At 33.3% G+C, this 21,719-nt stretch overlaps 3 protein-coding genes across 4 annotated transcripts in view; 1 reads left to right on the top strand and 2 right to left on the bottom strand.

The window, feature by feature from the left end:
* The window catches only part of LOC127701343 (plasmanylethanolamine desaturase-like), a 429,461-nt gene that overhangs the window by 94,267 nt on the left and 313,475 nt on the right, over nucleotides 1–21,719 (bottom strand). The window lies entirely within an intron of this gene.
* LOC127701356 (uncharacterized) lies at nucleotides 12,791–14,277 on the top strand. Its single transcript, XM_052205250.1, has 2 exons — nucleotides 12,791–12,930; nucleotides 13,524–14,277. Exons 1-2 carry the CDS (start codon nucleotides 12,809–12,811, stop codon nucleotides 13,987–13,989), a joined length of 588 nt encoding a protein of 195 aa, XP_052061210.1. The 5' UTR covers nucleotides 12,791–12,808; the 3' UTR covers nucleotides 13,990–14,277.
* Nucleotides 14,926–20,818, bottom strand: LOC127701351 (uncharacterized). The gene is made up of 4 exons (XM_052205242.1): nucleotides 20,650–20,818; nucleotides 18,807–18,985; nucleotides 16,682–16,817; nucleotides 14,926–15,433 (listed from the first exon to the last, which is right to left on the bottom strand). The coding sequence occupies exons 1-4, from the start codon at nucleotides 20,781–20,783 to the stop codon at nucleotides 15,196–15,198; spliced, it is 687 nt and encodes a 228-aa protein (XP_052061202.1). The 5' UTR covers nucleotides 20,784–20,818; the 3' UTR covers nucleotides 14,926–15,195.

Consider the following 21,719-nt stretch of genomic DNA (forward strand, 5'->3'; position numbering starts at 1 on the left):
AACTTTGAAGCCCGGCCTTGATTGCTGATCAAATTGATGTTGGTAATTTAGAAAGAGGTTTCGTGGAGCACTTGGAAGACCCAGCAATATAACGTTGTTTGAAAGGACACTTCTGTAGTTTAGGTATCCAATACAGTGAAGGAAGATCCAGTTCATCATCTTTGGTTTAAATTCCAAAGGAACATAGTACAGACCTATGATTTTTCAGGATTTCCTCCTTAGTAAGTGTCGTGGGGGTATATGTTAAGTGTCCAAGTGAATTGTCAATACCAAATTCATTTATCAAGCAGTTTATGAAATTAGATTTACACACAAAAACGATGTTGGTTGGCGCTTTATCTGCGGGGACAACTACATATTTGTCATGGAGGTAGGACAGGTGTTTTGCAACATTAGGATCTTTAGAGATTGATGTAGCATGGGTATTCATAGACCCATTCAGTTTTTTAATTCTGATTTGTATCAACGACTTCACAGGGAGGAGAGTTATTGACAATGTTTAGGTCACCAGTAATAACGTGGCCAGCTGGATTATATATGAATGGGGAACTAGCACAGGTGCACTGACTATTGAACTGATAATACCAACGGGAACTTACAATCCACAGTGGTATCGAACCAGTTCTAATGAAATAAACACTTTATAAATTTCTTGCGTCTGAAGCGCTTTTCTGGATTCATCAAGAAATGATAACTCATTATGAGTACAAGTGTTTTATATATATGTTTCCATTCTCCAATTGCAGTCTTTCTGTCTAATTCCATCAGATCCTTATCTAGCTTCATTGACAATTTGGTCTCCAGACTTTTGACGTATAGCTTCATGCGTCAAGTTTCCTTCAGATTATCCCCTAACGTTCTCTTCATCTTCCCCAAATAACTGCTTAACCTCCATATCTTTCTGTTTACCTGCAACAGCTCTCAGATACTACTTATGTTTTCCAGCGTTCTGTTTATCTGCACCAACTATCTGCCTAACTTTTTCAAAACTCTGCGTTCCTAAACATGCTTTTTGCTTGTCTTCACTTCTTTTCTGCTCATCTTTGTCATCTCTCCTTTTCTGTGCATATCTCTTTATCAAGTACTGTCTTAATTTCCGACCTTTACTTTTCTTGGGCATAATTATTTTTCTTTATCTATTTAATGGAAAAAATGTTTATGCACATTTTATTTAATAAAGTGATGTGATGTAACCTGAACATTTGGAAACCTATACTTGCCGTGACTGTAAATTCATATGTCGATTATTGCCTGGTTGTATGATTTTCCATGCGTTTCTTCATCTCAAATCTATACAAATTTGTCTGTGATGTCTGTTGCTTTCCTTTGTTTCCAATCTATCTATCTGCCATATACGAATACATTCGTACATTGTGACTTGGAAGGAGAGTTGTCTCATTGGCACTCATACCACATCTTCTTATTTATGTGAATTGTGTATTACTATAATAAGAGGATAATATTCTGAAATTGAAATTAATAGCGACAAATTAATGCAACAGACATGATAATTAGAAATGATATAATAGGTCAGACGATTATTATAATTTCCTCATCTCTATCTGTATTTCCCCTCAGCAAGTTCCAAAAGGCTGACTCGATAATTGTTTGGACTTTATTCGTACCTGACTAAACAAAATTTTCACATTCATTGTCAATAAGTTGCATTGGAGCCTCTAGTGGCAATTTCATTTAGTACAACAAGCCGTTGACTTTCTACATCATCAAGCCGGGATGATTGCACGAGCTTCTGGTTAACATTTTCTTTCATTCCCTCTCCCCACTTTTTGTATTTTCCTGTCTACTAGTATTTATACATTGTCTTTGATTTACTATTATTCTAATTATTATTATTACCCAAATGTGAATAATAAGAATTTATTATTACTGTTAGTAGTAGTAGTAGCAGTAGTAGTAGTAGTAGTAGAAGAAGTAGCAGTAGTAGTATTAGTAGTAGTAGTAGTAGTAGTAGTAGTAGTAGTAGTAGTAGTAGTAGAAGTAGTAGTAGTAGTAGCAGTGGTAGTAGTAGTAGTAGTAGTAGTATTAGTAGTAGAAGTAGTAGTAGTAGTAGCAGTAGTAGTAGTAGTAGTAATAGCAGTAGTAGTAGTTGTAGTTGTAGTTGTAGTTGCAGTAGTAGTAGTAGTAGTAGTAGTTGTTACATTAGAGTATATTTTGAATCATTGAAAATTACTAAGATCATTTTGTTGCAGGTGATGCAGTCTGCAAGATGATAATGTTCCTTCCCCTCCTGACAGTATCTTCATCGATCTATACAATGGTTGCCATTGCTGTTGATAGATACAGAGAAATACTAAAATTAGAGAAGTTGACTACAAAGCGAGCATCATACATCGTTCTCGGGACATGGATTTGGAGTGTCGTTATCAGTTCACCTCAGCTGTACGAATACAGCACCTACCGAAAAGAAGAAGATGGATACAATATTACATCATGCGGAGCACATGGCATTGTTGAAAATTTTGAAACAGTGTACGCATGCTTTGCTATTGTACTTTCGTACGCTGTACCCTTGGTAATCATCACAATCAGCTATTTCAAGATAATGTTCTACGTCTGGAAAGTCGGGAAAACTTCGTCTCACAACGAGAAACAAGTTCTCAAGAGAATGAAGGTTGTCAGAATCCTCTTACTGATAACAATTGTATTCGTCCTATTGTGGTCGCCATTTTTCGTTTTGTTTGGGATGGAGGTGAGTCATCTTTACTGGATGTGTAGAATATTTCATTTTTGATAGTAAGAATAAGGAATTGTGTTTTTTTTTTACAACGAGATAACTATCCACCAGAGACTAAAAACAAGTCTGATAAGTCTGATAATTTTTAAATATTTTTCATGCATCTAAAACACTTCTGATATTGAAACAAGTAACACATTTGAAGAATATTATGTTTAGATTAAACCAAAAACAAAATCATCTTGGAGGGTAGCTAAATAATATAAAACGGTCGATTTTAATTCATAAAGATTGTATTTGCATGAACAGTAACAATATTCTGTATGTGAAAACTATAGTTATCACTATTTTACTCCGTGCTTTACAGGAAATACTTGGTTTAGATGATACACTTCATACAGCATCAGGGACACAGGTGGCAAAAAAAGTGCTGGTTGTATTGAGTACGATGTCGAATCCAGTCATCTACTTTGCTTCGAATTCAAAATTTAGAAGACAAATCTTGAAATTTCTGACATGCGGAAAAGTGCAGTTCAGTGGAGTTAATCCTGAATCCGTAGATGAAACCGTAGATGAAACTTCTTAAGTATAGAAGTAAAAGAACATTTTTTCGTCAAGATATTTTTTTTTATTATTGTTGTTTGGTTTCATTTTGTCTTTTTTGTGTTTCCAAATTTTTAATTTATAGTATATTAAGAGTTTTTGGACTGTTAGTCGTTTTTTTTCTCTCTACAGTTGTTGTGGTTATTGTTAATGTTGTTGTTGTTATATAGTTTTAGTTGTTGTTTATGGCCGACATTAACGATTGTAACTTGGAGTATTTTTTCATCTCCGCTAGCCAAGGATTACGATCGGAGGAACGGGTCGGATCGTACCCCTTAGCTAGCAAAGATGGTATTTTTAGGTAACATTTTATTTAAAAATTCTATCGTGACAGCTTTAACTTTATTCCATCTTCGCCTCAGAACGAAAAACTACTACTTTTTTTTCTTATCTTGAATGTGTTAACATTTTCGTGAAAGAAATTAGAACATCTCTATTTGAAACTGAATATGAAAATAAAATGTATTTACCCTGCTAGGCTGTCTGGCCCCACCGGACACCTATATGACATCAACAAGATTTAATTGGTAAACATTGTGTAATAATATCATAGGGCGACCTACATTTGCACGAATTTGAAAATGACAAGCATTACATTTGCGCGAAGAAATGGTATTACGTTTGCGCGAATTTACCTGTAATTTACCTGAGTTTTTACCTGTAATTTGTTTTTCGTTTCTTGTTTTGAACATTAATTGGCAACATACCACATCTTCTTACTTCATGTATTGATAAATATATATTACAGAAGTCTTTAATAGTTTATATAATTTTAAACATTAAAAAGCACTACATTTATGTAAAATAAAAGTTTTGAATAAAATACAGTGAATATCCTGGAAAGGAACATTCAAGGTATGTAGTCATGAATAAAACGCAGTATACATGCAGATGATATCTACGGGAACCATCTATAAGTTATTCCTTGCCTGGTAAATGTACCCTAGCGATTTCGGATAACATTGGCGGGAAATTTTTTTTTTTTTTAATAATATTAAGGATGTACACCTCTGAGGAGCCGAAAATTTCTAGAATTTAACTTTTTTTCTTAACCTGATTTTTGGGTTTATATGACTGTAGCAAAGTAATCGATGTAAAGAAAAAATCATATGGTTGTGCATTTGTTTTTTTGCTACGACCATTTGAAAGTACTCAATTTCAATGATTTCCCATTTTCATAAATTTTAACTATTTTTGGACTATGATCATGAAAAAAATCACAGTTTCACAATTAAACTCTTTTTTATACTTTCATTAAAGACGAAGTGGACCAACCTGAATAAATTTTACTTGAAAAAAACTATCGGTTGGTGTAAATATTAGAAAGTCTTATAAAATTTTGTTGCTTTTTCGTGTCATATTGACCATGCTGTCAATTTTGTTAATTTGGGATTTTTCTCTTTTTTTAGAACAAAAAGCATATTATTTCAACTTCTTTGTTAAAAAATGATTGAAAAAATACATATGTAAGAATTTTGAAAAGAAAAAATTAATATGGGACGTGCATATTTTTTGTAAAAATAATTTCTTTGTACCTTTACCCATTTTCTCAACATTTTGGCTGATGAGACTGACCGGATAGGTTATATTTTTATTACTCAAAAACTTCTTATTGTAAAAACACAATTTTTTCACAGACTTTAGTTTGATTATGATATTTTTCAAATTCATATATATATTTCACTTGTATCACATGTTTTGGAAATTATTCCCGAACGGGATTTCAACAAGACTGAAACATCAGAAGAATACATCCTTAGTAAATCTGTTCAAATTAATTTCAGTTTTTTTTTAACTATATTAAGTAAATTTTGTTTTTTTATAAAAAGTTATTGATTAATTTTCATATTTTATTGTATTAATCCGCGCAAACGTAATGACTTTTCAACAGGTAAATTTCGCGCAAACGTGGATTTTTTACGCGCAAACGTAACTCGCCGATATCATATTTACCAACTTGATGATATGTCAAATTTCTGACACTGTGTAAAATCAATACAAAGTCATCTTTATTCATACGTATTGTGTATACTTGATTTTGATTAACAACAAGTAATAGCTTTTCTAAAACGCTAACCGTCTCATAGCTGATGAAAGTGGAAAATGTTTTCGCTTTGTAGTTTAATTCATTCAGAATAGCCTAGTATATAAATTGTAGAGGATTACAAAAATTATAAAAGGCTTATTAAATTTTTTAGATTTACAAATTTCTTTTTTTGTGAATGTTTTAACAGTGGAAAGGGAGGGGGTAATGTCTTAATCGCCTGCGTTTGTACCTTTTTATCGATTTTTTTCAAAACATATATGTTGTTCGTTAACTTTTTCTTTGATTGTTTGCTTATTTATTAGTGTAAGAAAAGTATGGCCGCTTCCACCTGAATGTTTTTCATTCATAATAAGCATCGAAAATTGTAGAGAGTGAAACGTAGTAAAATTTAAACATTAAGAAGAACACAAATAATATATTTCCAATGGTATATCACATCTTTTCAAACTGATCCTTGAAATGTAAAGCTTTACATATGTATGGTTATTTTTGTTGTCAATGAGAAATTGTTTATTTATTGTAGTTGAGCTGCAATGTGGAATGCCCTACACCTCTTTTTCTATATTTGAATAATGAGTATCCTTACAATCAAATGTTTCTTTTTTGAGATTATTTAGTTTTATTGGACTTCTTGAATATATTTTTTTGAGAAAGAATACTCACCCTTCCGGAGCACCTGAGATCACCCCCCGTTTTGGTTGGGTTCGTGTTGCTCAGTCTTTAGTTTTCTATGTTGTGTAAGCGCCTGAAATTCAAAACATACTAGTTTCGCCTTTCTTTTTCAAATTATGATAATGTTATTTGTTCTAAAGAAGGTGGTAAGTTCTGTAAATATAAATAAGAAGATGTGGTATGAGTGCCAATGAGACAACTATCCATCCAAGTCACAATGTGTAAAAAGTAAACAATTATAGGTCAAAGTACGGCCTTCAACACGGAGCCTTGGCTCACACCGAACAGCAAGCTATAAAGGGCCCAAAAAGACTAGTGTAAAACAATTCAAACAGGAAAACCAACGGTTTAATCTATATATAAAACAAGAAACGAGAAACACTTATGAACCACACCAACAAACGACAACCACTGAACAACAGGCTCCTGACTTAGGACAGGTGCATACAAATGCAGCGGGTTTAATGCTATTTTAGATTTCACTATGAGACCAACCAATTTTACCAAAAACTTTATTAAGCATACAGTTTGATATTGTATCGTTTGTTATTGTTTTACTTGTACATATCTTCATATTTATTTACTATACCATTTAATGTTGGGTGCTTATCGTACTTACCCTTCAAAGCTTGACATACTGGATTGACATACTATTTTGTGGGAGACCGTTCGTATGTAGACATATAAATTTTTTTTCTTGTATATGTATGTTTATTAATGTTTTACCATTCTTGTAGAAAACATACAATTAAGAATTATATTTTAAAATGCCAACAGTATTTTCGTCTTATGAATTTATGATTTTCTTTTTTTCTTTCTCTCATATAGCACGTATCATGAGTATAAATAGTCAATAAACCTCAAAACAAATATTAGAAGTTTGTTCCTGACCCTGCTTATTGCTTTAAGTAATAACTGAATTCATTTTTTTTGCGACTAAAATAATATTTTACATGTATTCAAAACTATTTTATATATCATAGCTAGACTTGGGAGGATTAAACACTTAAAATATTTTCCTCCAATGTGTCGTGGCACGCCTGAACCACTTTTATTAATTAATCCTAGATTATCTCAGATGAACTAGGATTATCTCAGATAATCCCGGTTTATCTCAGATAAACTAAGTTTATCTCAGCTTAATTCAAATTCGAGAAAATCCTAGTTTATCTCAGAAAATTCAGAAAATTCATTATCTGGAGAAAATCCCGGTTTATCTCAAAATATTAAGAAAATCTACGTTTTTCTGATCGATTTTCAGATAATCCTAATTTATCTCCAGATAATTAATTTTCTCAATTTCAGATAATGAATTATCTCATTTCTCGAGAAAATCTAGGTTTATCTCGGATTCTAAATATACAAGAGAACAATGTAACGAGTGTTTTAATTGGACGACAATCCGGCGTTTAACGTTTTACTTTCTCTTTGAAACCATGATGGTGACGAATTCACTTCCTTTTATTGGGTGAACGGGGATGTGCCAAAATATGGGTCATAATTTTGAGAGATTTTATATAAAAATTAGCGTCCTTTTTCAGAGGAGGGGCGACATTCAGCATACGGCACGCAACTTTTACTTATATTATTGATCGATCGCTGTGTTATTGTGTCATTTATCACTACTCGTGGTGTGAACATCACCGTTATTGACACCTGGACAAGCGAAATTTGTTGAATCAATTATAAAAACAAGTAATATACAGAAGGGCTGATTATATACAATATACATATACTTTGTACATACATAATTAACAAATTTGGTAGCTATTTCTTTTACACAAACTGACTGTTTATTACCGACGGCTAATTTCGACATCGATAATCATTGCATTCTCATATTTTAATTTATTCAGGCGGTTTTAATTTTTTAATCGTGACAAAGTTTTGTAAAATATTTAATTTTAACTATTGCATTATTTCGTCATTTGTCAGTAAACAAAATAGATAACACTAGAAAGAAGGCAACTAAGTAATCCAATACACAAATAATGCACGATTCAATTATGGAAAAAACAATTATTTCATCATGGTTATTCATAAGACATAATTTTCATTTTGTTTTCAAAATAATTAAATACATAAGAGTTTATATGCCACGAACCTTAAAGCGCCAGTTATTAATTGTAGGATATAAACAATAAATGTACATTGTCTGAATACAAAATGTGTGTGTACTCGCTAACATATGCATGATTGGTAACCAGACAAAATCTAATCACTAAAATAAAGAGTTCAAATCCGACACTCTACGGGATTAAAATACATTTACTAGGTTTGAATTGTCCCAACCAATCAACGAACTTTAATTATTATAGAGTCAGTAAAATCTTCCAATCAGGTAGTAAGAAAGCATTCAGTCCGAAGTCTGTCCATCGTTCAACTCTTAATACCGTCTCCGAGGAGACGGGGTAATCATTGCTGTTTAATATATTATATTAACACCCGTATAACCGCAGGCACGTGTCCCTGAAATTGTTTTACCTATATACGTTATAGTAAGGTATGTAGGTAATGTTTTGTTGTGAGTATTACGCGTAAATCAGAATAATAACCTATTGTAAAAAATAGTAATAAAGTTTTACATAAAACTGAGTTTTATTGTTGTTTCTATCTGCAGTTAAATAAATAACCCACACCCAGGAACATAGAACAAGATGTGGTATGAGTGCCAATGAGACAACTCTCCATCCAAGTCACAATGTGTGTAAAAAGTAAACAATTATAGATCAAAGTACGGCCTTCAATACGGGGCCTTGGCTCACACCGAACAGCAAGCTATAAAGGGCCCCAAAATGACTAGTGTAAAAATATTCAAACAGGAAAACCAACTTTCTAATCTATATAAAAAACGAGAAAAGAGAAACACTTAAGAAACACATCAACAAACGAAAACCACTGAAACAGGTTCCTGACTTAGGACAGGTGCAAACAAATGCAGTGGGTTTAAACGTTTTAACAGGCGCCATCCTTCACCCTAACCTGAAATAGTAGTGTAACATTCTTCATGTCCTTTTGCCAAAATATTGTCTGTCTTTCTTAAACTGATGGGCTTTTTATGACTGACGAAAAATATTTGTTAGATTATTTATAATTCAGTTAGACTTCAATACAATAATCAATAATTTCCGCTTGATAAATATTTCTTTAGAAATCCTAGATGACCGCTCTATTTGCAAATAGTGCACAAATAATACAGCCTGTCTACAATTAAATAAAGAGAACCTATGTATAATAGGTGATGTGAGGTCAAGCCAATGAGGTGGTAACACTGCATCACAATAGATCTATAACACTGAATCCACGTACAGTAAACAACTATTCGCCGTACAATTTTTCCACTTTGTTTTCATAAATTTCTCTGTGTAAACAATAGTTTTTTTTCGAAATACAGTGTTGTTCAAGCTAATATATGATATACCTTTGTTTTACGAAACGTCAAATGGATTGCTGAAAGATAAATGTGTTTTTTAACAAATTTGAACTCGTCACAAGCTTCGTTGAACAGGTACCTCCCTATCCGATTCTGACGATTTAACGAGAGAGAAAGCCAATTATGATCATAATCAGCCCTAAATAGTAGCTACATTATTAGGAATCACTATCACAAAATTTTACTTGTAAGCAAAACGTAGAATATAATGAAAATAAGAAGAATTTGACCTTACCGGACTTTACATTTGTTTTTTCCACCGCATCGGGGGTACCGGGTGGTGATGCTACACTGTGTAAAGACTAAATAGATGTGAACAGACTTTTATAGCTGACTGTGCGGTATGGGCTTTGCTCATTGTTGAAGGCCGTACGGTGACCTATAGTTGTTAATTTCTGTGTCGTTTGGTCTCTTGTGGAGAGTTGTCTCATTGGCAATCATACCACATCTTCTTTTTTATAGTTACGGTCTGCAATGATAGGAAAATGTCAATACATATACTGAGCTTCATCTCCAAATGCCCCAAGTTTAAAACAATTTGTGAATGAATTCAATAGAAACTACTATTATTATATTATACATAATTATTATAATAATTTACTGTTAAAAACACAATGATATATAAATGAAGGCAACCACTAAAAGGTAACTTGTAGATGGCGAATTGTGGTTGATTGCATATCAAGCTCTAAAATTTATTCAGTCAAATGGTATACACTCATATTGATACTTATATTTTGTTATTAATTTTATTCTGCAATAAGAAAAAAAAAGATGACTTACTGGATACTTATGTCGAATATAGGGATACCTTATCTCGTTCGTGCCACACTGTGGTAATACATTTCATCTGAATAACGACTTAACTTCAATCAAGATTCGTCTACAAGACATGAACTAGAGACTCACACTTTTACTTTTAGCGAAAGAATTCTACAAATGATATTTTTTGTGAGAGGAAGTATAATATGCAAATGCCTTAACCATGCTTTCCAAGGGCGTATCCAGGAATCTTAAGGATAGACGCAAACAACTTTCTTTCAATGGGCATATTTTTAGAGTGTACCATGAGGATGTTAACGGGTATAGAACAAAACATTTAGTGAATGAATAGTCGATTAAATGCACAAAATACCAAACTATTTTATCTTACGTTCACAAAGTACACGTATTTATTCAATTGAACAATATTTAAAAGATGAATAAAAAGTAACAAAATGTATGAAATCAAAATTAAGTTGAAGAACAAGCGACATCGTGGTCAAAGCTAAAACAAGAATGTCGTCGAATTAATACACAGCAATCTAAAAAGACCGAGCAACACAAACCCTCTTAAAAGAACCTTTGGATTATTTTAAGAAAGTGAAATCGGTATCATATGTTTATTTGTCGACTACTGTGTCTGACAGTGTTATGTTGTTGGTGGAAAGGTCTTGTAAGTGCTTCCGGTACAAGCAATTGTGTTAAGACGAAACAAAATGACTCGTGATATAAAGAATAAGTGATAGGGTCAGAGGTTGGCAAGCTTTCCTTCTCTTCTAGTGCATTTTTCCAAGGGAGTACAAGTTCTGGAGATCTATAATATGCCAATCATATATTTCAATAAATTGCGAATTAATTCTGATTAATTTTTTTAACAAACTCAGATTTCCTTAGGATAATGTGACCGTAGACGGTTTTACTTTTCTTCAAGGATTTTACATAGCTAAAAACAAAGTCTTGTTTATCCTTTGTCATGAAAAACGTTTCAACTACAAAAGTTCACACTCGGTCAAGTTTCAGGGTTAGAAAATTTACATGAACGATGGTTTACGAATTTGGTGATGTCTTATGGTTAGACAAGAGTCGATTACCAATCCGCTATTGTGTGATGCTTTATCACTTGGTATATCTTATCAACGTATTTTAAAGGAGTAACACGAAGGGTGTCAAATGTGGAGCAAGTTCTGCTAACCCTTCCGGAGCACATGAAATCACCCCTTGTTTTTGGTTGGGTTCGTGTTGCTCAGTTTTAAGTTTTCTACTTTGTGTTTTGTTTACTGTTGTTTGTCTGTTTGTCTTTTTCTTTTTTAGCCATGGCGTTGTCAGTTTATTTTCGATATATGAGTTTAAATGTCCCTCTGGTTTCTTAAGCCTCTATTTTTTCTGATCCCTTGTCCGAGTTTTACTCTACATTTTGGTTCTTGTCGGCTATATTATAAATAAGCAGATATGGTATGAGTGCCAATGAGACAACTCTCCATCCAAGTCACAATGTATAAAAAGTAAACAATTATAGGTCAAAATACGGCCTTCAACACGGAGCCTGGGCTCACATCGAACAGCAAGCTCTATAGGGCTCCATAATGACTAGTGTAAAACAATTCAAACAGGAAAACCAACTGACAAACAACAGTACACAAAACACAACACGGAAAACTAAAGACTGAGCAACACGAACCCCACCAAAAACTGGGGGTGATCTCAGGTGCTCCGGAAGGGTTAGCAGATCCTGCTCAAAATGTGGCACCCGTCGTGTTACTCATGTTAGTACAAACCCGGTAATAAGTCTAATTCGGTAGGTTACATTCGGGAAAATGGGACGGGATTGTAGTTACGACATTAGAAACATATCCGCTATCATCTGTGAAACGGATATTCCTTAACGGTCAACCAACTCGTGATGGCGTTCGTAAAACTTACGAAGGGATGATTTCAACTTCACCATTTGGAACTCTTTGTTTAATAGCTTCCTTGTGAGCAGCAACCCTCTATCAAGGAAATCATGAAGAAATAACATAAAAAATGTAGTGCACACTGAATAACCCGCGTAGCGTGTTATTTAAAAGTGTGCACCACATTTTTTAGGTTATTTCGAATAGACAGAAAAAATATTACAGTCATTTTTGATAATTTAATTCTAAATTCCATTTTTAAGAGTAAATCATAAAAAAACATTGATGACGTCACGGTCACATGACAAAATTATGTCTATGAGCTTATAGACAAAAAACTTTCAGTCAATCAGAAGACGTGTTACATCCAAAATTAAATTATTGTTGAATATTATAATGTATGTTTCTCTCAATTGTGTCTTATGGTAATTTATAGTATAGATGGGTTGTTGTTTCAGTGACGTTTACCCGAACTACTTCCTCTTTTATTCATATCGAACTGATGAAAAAGAAAGCAATTCTCTGTGTGTAAAATTAGGATGAACCTTTCGGAACCTCCTGAATACCAGTATATCGATCACTCGACAGATTGATAGCCATAATCGTATTTAAAGTAGATAATATTTATAACAACGCTGTAATGCTGATCAAATAACCAAGCTAATTTATATACCTTCAAAGGTATTTATATACTAGTAAATAAAATGGAAATCGATTCTGTGGAATGGTTTGATGGGAAGGTTTGTTATTTGGATGAAGTCTTTGTACATATTCCTTCTGAGAGTCACGAGCAGTATGAAGACAATTCGGATTCGCATGGCTTCAGGTAAAGTATATTTCTAGATTTAAATATCATATATTTTCTATCTTGTTTCTCTTTTATTGTCCTTTCAACTATTGGTTCGGTAATTTTAAGAGGCACAGTGACACGCTCTTCACACCCAACTTTAATTCCACCTGCAAACACACCAGTAAATTCTCGCAGTTACGGATTATCCGGGATAGCAAGTTCAAAGTACTATAAAATCATGCCACCTAAACACTAATATCGAAGACTGTACTTCAGAGTAAATTTTATACTGCAACGTCATAAGGACAAAAAACACGATCATGTGCAATACCCGAAACAACCCCGTTATTGAACGACTTTCATTGCAGAAAAACAAAAGGATCATTCTAATGATAGCAGATGCGATGATTGAATAACAACAGTATGATTATAATCTCCTAATAGAGTTAATTAAATCAAAGAAATCTGAGGCGTCACTGCAAGCATCTGTATATGGAACCAACTGAGAAATGTAAACTACATAAGATGGAACAATAAAGAATTGTATACAAAATAGCGGACTATAGTCCTAAAATGTTTTTACCCTTTCCTTTCTTCAGCATTTTATAGTTATGTTTATTTTTTTGTAGAGAAAAGAGGGGAAAGCTGAACAGAAATGTGTCTACTACTCTAAACAAATTAGGCAACAGTGTTCAAGTTCCTGAAAGATATTGCTCACCAAGTAACCAATGCAATATTCCTGGTAGAATTGATCTAAAACAAACAATTTATCATTTTCACACTGGATCTCCAACACAGACAGATATTGAGTGGATGCCTCCTGAAAACTCGAACTTATTTCAAAATCTAACCTATGAACTTGAACTTGGGAAAAATGGAGTGCGGACAAGACTCACCAATCGTCGTGTCCCAGTAATACGAATTTATACCACAGACTCAAAGGCATTACTAGATAAACATTGTTGGTCTTTCCAAAAATCCGAAACTAATTCATGTGATCTTTTTGTACGAGCTGTTAATATCTTACATGCGACCAAATTAAATGCAGGACCTTGGTCGCATGCTATTAAATTAACATTCAACCTAACCACATAAGAAAATCAATTAATATTTCAAATATACGCCTTTGCTTCTTCTTTGGTGTGTGTTATCCTGGTTAACCTTGTGTTATATAATAAAACAGCCATTACTTATTAATCTAATAGTTTTGGCTAAATTCAAGAGCAACGATAAACTTAAACCCGGAGAACAATGTGCCGATTCCGGGTAATTTTATTTCTGACTTAAATAACTGCCTCTGTCAGAAATAAAACTGCACGTTGGTTACCTTATAGTAAAACTAAACCACTTCTAGTCCTTTATCTCGCATGCCATCTTTTTCAAATACATGTAACTTAACTAGCGACGTTATTATTACTATTTCACATCTATAAACTGTACAGAGCGTAATGGAGGCAAAAACGCTTTCGTAGTAAAATTTTGGTTGGTATCCCATACAGCGATGGATGATCCAGTTTGATGTGATTTGTTGAAATAACAACTGGATAGAAATGAAAAAAGGACTATAAAAGTGGAGAGTCTTTACTCCAAGTTCGGATTGTTGGTCTACTTCCAGCGTGAAAGGATATAATATGTTCCCTATATTCGTCAGACTTCAGATAATTTTATTTATACAGTTGTAGTTTATTTTCAAAAACAGTTGTCCACAGATAAATAATAGTTCCCCCTTATAATTTATAAAGAACGGAGTGTAGTGTCAAACAAACACAAACTGAGGAACATGAAAACTGTTTGGACATTACATATTTGTAAGAGAGAAAAAGGGGGAGAAGATACCATAATCTTAATACAATCAAAACCCATAACCTGAAAAAACAGACAACGTCATTGATCAAAGAAAAAAGACAAAAAACAATGCACAAAACATAACACAGAAAACTAAAATATTGAGCAACAGTAATCCCACAAGAAAAATCGGGATGGAATCTAGATCTGGTGCTGTATATAACAAATAAATTCTAGACCAGGCAGTCAAAATTTGACAATTATTTTTTTTTAATTATCACTCATATTTTATATTTTTAAAAATCTGTTGTTCTAGGATATGATTATTATCATTTTGTCTTTTCTGGCTAAGTATTTAATCATTTAGAGCTGATTGCAATCACAGTTATAATCGAGCGGAGAGCGTCGACCGTCGTGCAAATCTTTTTATTAAACATATATGATCTGCACAGCAATCACTTCCGCATGCCATCTCCTTGCTGAGGTGAACTTAACAGTTTCATTTCTCTTAAATTATCATAATTTGGATGGAAAAATCTTTCTGACATATGTATTCGATTTCATCATTGTTAATGCGTTTCTGTCAATGTCATTGTTCCCAAGCGCATGCTTTGCCAATCTCTTTGCTTCCGGAAGTAGCTTGTCTAATTCAACGACAGTATCAACAAGGCTTAATGATTTGGCTTCCGGTGCTGTAATTCGTCTTCCAAACACAACGGCTTCACGCATAGCATTAAGATTCCAAACTTTTGTGCTGAAACAAATTTTGAATATGCAGTCAATAGATTGATGTGACGTCGGTCAAACATGTGATGGTGTTATCTTAATGTTTTGACTTCATTCGCTTTTCTGAGTTCTAAATACAGAAATATGAGATATGAAATGATTTATTACAATAGAATTTTTTAAAGAATAAATTTTTACTGTTAAATAAGTTTTCGACATTTCTAAACTCGAACGATTTCAAACTTGGCATATTGTGTCGACATGTTATTATCGCTGAAGACTTTATGTTGAACTTTATGTGACTTTATGGTGCAGTTTTGTTGTTGTCTTATAAACGTATAACCATTAAAACTAAATTGATTGCATACCGCGTACTCTGTCCTTCCATTGTATGAGAAAAGTGTGTGACCGTTGGGATCATATTTACTGGTGCTGTGGTTAAAAATTGTATTTTGCAATTGGCTTGGACACACACAAGAGTACTACAGACACAGGTATGTATGATGAGTCTTTTAACAGTAAACTGCCACGTAATAGATCCAAAATGTTCTGTTACTCACTAGAATGCAATACAAGCAAAATCGTTGAATAATTATCGTTTTCTCTCAAATACTTATATTGTTATTGTCATATATCATTTTATGAATTTGTTCTTGACCATGCATATGAGTTTTTGGACCGTACGCGTATATACTCATATGGTCCGGGTAATTAACACGACGAACGCTGCAAAGTTACTTTTACTGTAAATTGCATAAGTGTGTCATATGGAACTTGATACCATGTCACAACCAAAAGAACAGATAACCAGAAAAAAGACTTCCTGTCAAAACCATATAAAGAAGTTTAAATATAAAAAAAGGACATTGAAAAAAAATGTAATGTAATGTAATGTAAAGTAAAACGGAGATAGTATTTATCAAACAAACTTAAAAAGCAAACCAGTTAACTAATTTAAATACATATCGTGACAAGATTCCAATTAAACATATAAGTTATATTTCAGGTCATTGACGGATAACCTAAATCCCTTTTATTCAATATAAAACCCTTTCCATTTTTGAATTGACTATGTTGTAAAAGTGACTGCTCATAGCCTGTAAGCGTTACGAAACCTGGGTTTGGATTGAACCAGGAATATTCAAAAGCTTTTATTTACATCACGTGCAAGACTTTTTTGTAAAGTTTAGACTCATTTCGTAGGACTCTAGCGCTTTTGCGATAACATTGTACGGTAGAAAATACAATATAAAAGGTTAACGTTTGGTGATCTTACTTCAAAACTTCATGCAGAGGGTCACCAATCGGCAACTTAAGGTGCGTTTCGTTCCAGCATATCCATCCGCGGTCTGCCCTCATAACTCTGTAATCATGTGCAATTGCAATGAAAGCTCCTCCAGCAAACGTGTGACCTGTTGATTAAAATCATATATTATATACCTCTTTTAATTTTATTTATATTACTTATTAAAAAACTCCCCACAGATACCAGGCTTATAATTTTGTACCCTAGACGCGTATTTCGTCTCCAAAAGTCTCATCAGTGACGCTCGAATAAAAAAAGTTAAAAAGCTAAATAAAGTACGAAGTTGGAGAGCTTTGAGGACCCTAAATTCCGAAAGGTTTTATCAAATACAGCTATACATAGTAATACATTCATGGTGTAGAAATCCTTATAACAGATTTTATGAGTTCGCACATTTAGTGCAGAGGTCAAGTGATTACGACATTGAGTTATGTATTTTGCATATCCATTCTAGAACTGTATTTATGCGAAATGGTGATAAAATCTCTCCAAGAAAAAGCAAAAGCGTAACAATATCATATTTAAAATACAGGAAATACATTTTTTTTGTAATTGTACATGCTTTACAAAGTGTTTAATGTGTACATTTAGAGGCAAAAAAATCCCACGAAAACAATACATTTTTTTTTAAATAGATTGAATCATATTTAATAACGTGGCCAAAATATAAAGGGCAACACAAAAAAAACCACAAAACATTGACAGCTAAAAATAAAAAAAAGATGCGCCATAAGCGCATGATACGCCCGTCGCTTTTTCAACAGATAAATTTCCATAACTCCTCAATGTCATTTTTGTAAAAAAAAAACCTAAAGGGAGGTTATTGTAATAGATATAAACCAGTCACCAAAGTTTCATGAAAACTGCCCAAAGCACTTTTGAGTTATTGTCCGAAAACTGGAAATCCCGCCTTTTTATGAATAAAATCCCATAACTCGGAAACGTAAAATCTAAAATTTATAAAAATCGAAAGGGAGCTTCAGTCAATAAATATAAACAATTCACCAAAGTTTCATGAAAACTGCTCAAATCATTTTTAAGTTATTGTCCGAAAACTGGAAAATCCCCCTTTTTTAATGAATAAAACCCCATAAATCGGAAACGTAAAATCTAAAATTTATAAAAACCGAAAGGGAACTTACGTCAATAGATATAAACAATTCACCAAAGTTTAAGGGAAATTGGTTAAAGCATTTTTGAGTTATTGTCCGACATGTTAAAATAACGACGGATATATCATAATCCGTCCCGTATACGGGCGTATAAAAAACAGGGGATAAAGCCTAGATATACCATACACTAGCCTACATGGCCCATCAGAATTATACGTCTTAATTTTATATTTTAATTCTTTAAAATACATATCATCTTTTGAACAAACGTTACGAAAAGATAAAATCTGAAGAAATAAACGGTAGGTTATTCGGAACAGTAGCGACTATTCCTCTGTGACCTTCAAAAGTAAGTGTAAATTGCCTTCTTTCAATTCTAACGGATTATTCAGTATACTTTTAAATTCGTATATTTAAGGCTTAACTGTGTGGTTTTCTTTTACTAAAGACAATATGGCGTCTGTAAGTTAAACTATGGACCAATAAATAAAATACTTATCTATTTGAAACAGTACCAGACGAAGTGATGATTTCATTACCAAAGATTTCCCAAATCCAAGCTAGAAAAAAACTATAGAGTTTTCTCATGCTTAGTAAAAAAATTAAAAAAATCCCGGAGACAAATAGTTACTGCAGATCAAAAACACTCAGCAACAACCCCTAGTGTTTAGATGGCCTCAACAACATCATGCAATCATTTAATTTAAACAGAGGACGACAGGCTTAGTGTTAGCTGACCTTTTCATTTTTTTTTAATTATCTCGAAATGGATATTTATTCGGCATCACTTGAACATTATATGGCACTGAAAAGGGGAAATCTCGCAGAATGGTCACTCTAAATGCTCCCAAAATTTACAGTGTCGTTTCAATGGTAAGACAAAATAATTATCCATTTTTTTTTCTTCAAAAGACACCCCTTTCTCTAAATAGAATTCTTCTTTGATGGTGCAATCATTTCTAAAACAATTACTCCTAGCATACCATTTAATGCTGCTACAGTCGGTAAAGGAAAGTGCATGATCCTCCATAGTGTGTCGTGTAAAAGGTTGGAAAATTTCTGTCCTATTTCCTTGGGCTGTTGAAATAGCCAATCCAAATCAATCCCATTGCTGTAAAACTTTCCTTCAGATGTTGTTATAAGAGCTTTGCAATCTTTGTTACTGAATGAATGAAAGTAACACAGTACTAACATTTGCTATGAAGTAACACAGTATTAACATTTGCTATGAAGTAACACAGTATTAACATTTGCTATGAAGTAACACAGTATTAACATTTGCTATAAGAAGTTTAATGTGGCTGTTTTGGAGACAAAAATAAACTTGACGTCCTTGCATATGGTATATTCTACGTGTCGATCAATTGGGACGAGACAATGTTGATATAGATTAAATGATAAACTTTGTTAAGAACCTTCTGGTGTTTGAGTAATTATTACGATCTTTCTATAAAATTTTCTCTTTCATGAACATATTGACTTTTTGTTGCTCTTGCTGGATTTTTTAAGTCAACATATTTAGTTGTATATGTAAGAGATGAATCAGTCCTGGTAAAAATGTATGCGGGTGGACACAAATTGCTAGTACTAAAAAATAAGTGTCAGACATATTTTACTAGCTATGGACTTATTTTACTAGGGAAATTTATCCTGAGACTTATTTTTCTAGTAAAATTAAGGTCATGACCTTCATTACATAGGAAACAAAGTCCGGGGCACACATTTTACTGCCGGACCGAATTTACTGTTACATATATAGCTAACGAAGTCGAAAGAGGACAGACCAAAAAATGACAAAAAAAAAACAAATACAAAAGCAGTCCACAAAACACTTCACAAAACTTCAATATTTATTAATACAATCCCCACTAGAAAACGGGGTGAGTTCGTGCGCTCCTAATGGGATAGTAGTTCCTGCTCCAAACGTGACACCAGTCGTGTTATTCAACAGTGATAATTTTAAAACCCAGTAAGTCGTAATGGAGATATGGCTCCATTCCATTGCGGATTGGTATATGTCTTAGTCTAACCTAAGATATACTAAGTACATAAACCATCGGTATATATATATATCTAGTTCTTTAACCCTATAAAATGACTGAATTTGAATTTGAAATTAAAATGAGATTAATTGTATGCTAGACCACGAGTGACAAGCAACACCTACATAATTTAAATGGAAATTACGGGAGTAAGAGAAAAAACAAACTCCAATAAAAAATACATTGGTGGACAGAGGTGCTCTGTAAGGGTAAGCAGTTCAAGCTTTACTTGTGGTACCCATCGCTGACTGACCTAAGGGGGGGCCGCTCCAGTCATGCTTCAGTGATTCCCTATATAATCAACCAAATTTTTTCCACGAAAGGGGGGGGGGGGGGCGGACCCCCCAGCCCCCCCCCCCCTGGATCCGCCTATGAATATATATATAAATACTCCAAGCTAAAAATATCCATGATATTGTCAACCAAGTCGTGGTCCCGTCCATTGATTGTTCGAATGAATGACTTCGACTTTGCCATTGGTATTGAGATTCCTTGGGCTAATAGCTTTCTTGAAAGCAGCAACCGTGTTTTTCGCATTTAATAAAGACTAAACAACTTGGACGAAAATACATCTTTTTCAAAAGACATTTCGAAATTCAGTGTTTAAGTATAGACAGTGAACTACGTTTTTAACTGTCCAAACAGGAAGTAGATCGGATATAATTGGAGAAAAATGTTATTAAATAGCCGTCCGAACCAACTAGCTAGCTTGGTCCTATTATATAGATCGCATCTTCTATCTTATTTACTTTAACTCAAAAAAATCATAAAATTATAATCCTACCTTAAAACGCGGTCTAGTGCAGAGTTTAATTCAGTAAGGAAGTCGATATTTAACCTATTCTGTCCATTTAACATTCGAATAATTCCAAATCCATCAGCAGTAAATTCTGTGGTAATCTTCTGTGTCGTTCCCATTTCTGACCATAATGTCACATGATAGATAACGTGACCTTTCGTACACTGAGCTTTCTTTTAAAAAAAAGAAAGACAACACGTGAACCTGTTGATCAGAGAAGATACATGATTTAATCTAAGATGTAGAAAACTATCATGGATTCTTAATATAACTGCTATTCAATGGTGGCTATAATTTTTGTTAAAAACCTCATTTCGAAAATATAACATTAAAACATGCAGAATGATTCACTTTTCCTGCTGTAAGTCCAAATGGGTATCATAAAAAGCCTGATATAAGTCTGTTGAAGAGTATATACTTGTTAAAGCATGAAGCCAATTTTGAAATAATATACAACTTTATAGATTTTATGAAAAAGCGCATCGAATGAAGTCCCTAACCAAATGGAAATGTTTTTGTCTGAAAACAAAACATAGCGTTTCTTCAGATGGAACATTGGTGTTGGTTTATGTTCTTATCATTTTTTTAGCCATATCATTTACAAATTTGCCAAAATATATCAATATTGCGGTTTTGAGACATTTTCGATATTTACAATTGGTCACACGTTCGGAAAATGTTATCAAAACCTTAAAATACACATTTAATAATGTTGATTTTAATAAAAAATTAAAGGACATTTGGAAAATGGCTCTGGTGGGAAATAATTTCTTGGGAAATTGGCCCTTCTTCATTTTAATATACTAGCTCATTTCCCAGACTCTGTGCAAGTTAGTGCTTGTCATATTGTATAAACACTTATCTATGGATGAAGGCAGTTTGTTGATTGATATATACTTTATTCTGGAAGAAATGGATTTATTTATTACGTGTTATAGGCTTTGAACTATTTTTCAGCAACTGTGAGTACTGTAAGATCGGACCTTTGTGTCTTTTGTCTTCATATTAGTTGTATTTTGCTTGTACTCTGTGCCAATCTGATGATTCAAGCCATT

This window comes from Mytilus californianus, unplaced genomic scaffold (genome assembly GCF_021869535.1).
Source record: "Mytilus californianus isolate M0D057914Y unplaced genomic scaffold, xbMytCali1.0.p SCAF_5, whole genome shotgun sequence".
Lineage (NCBI taxonomy): Eukaryota > Metazoa > Mollusca > Bivalvia > Mytilida > Mytilidae > Mytilus > Mytilus californianus.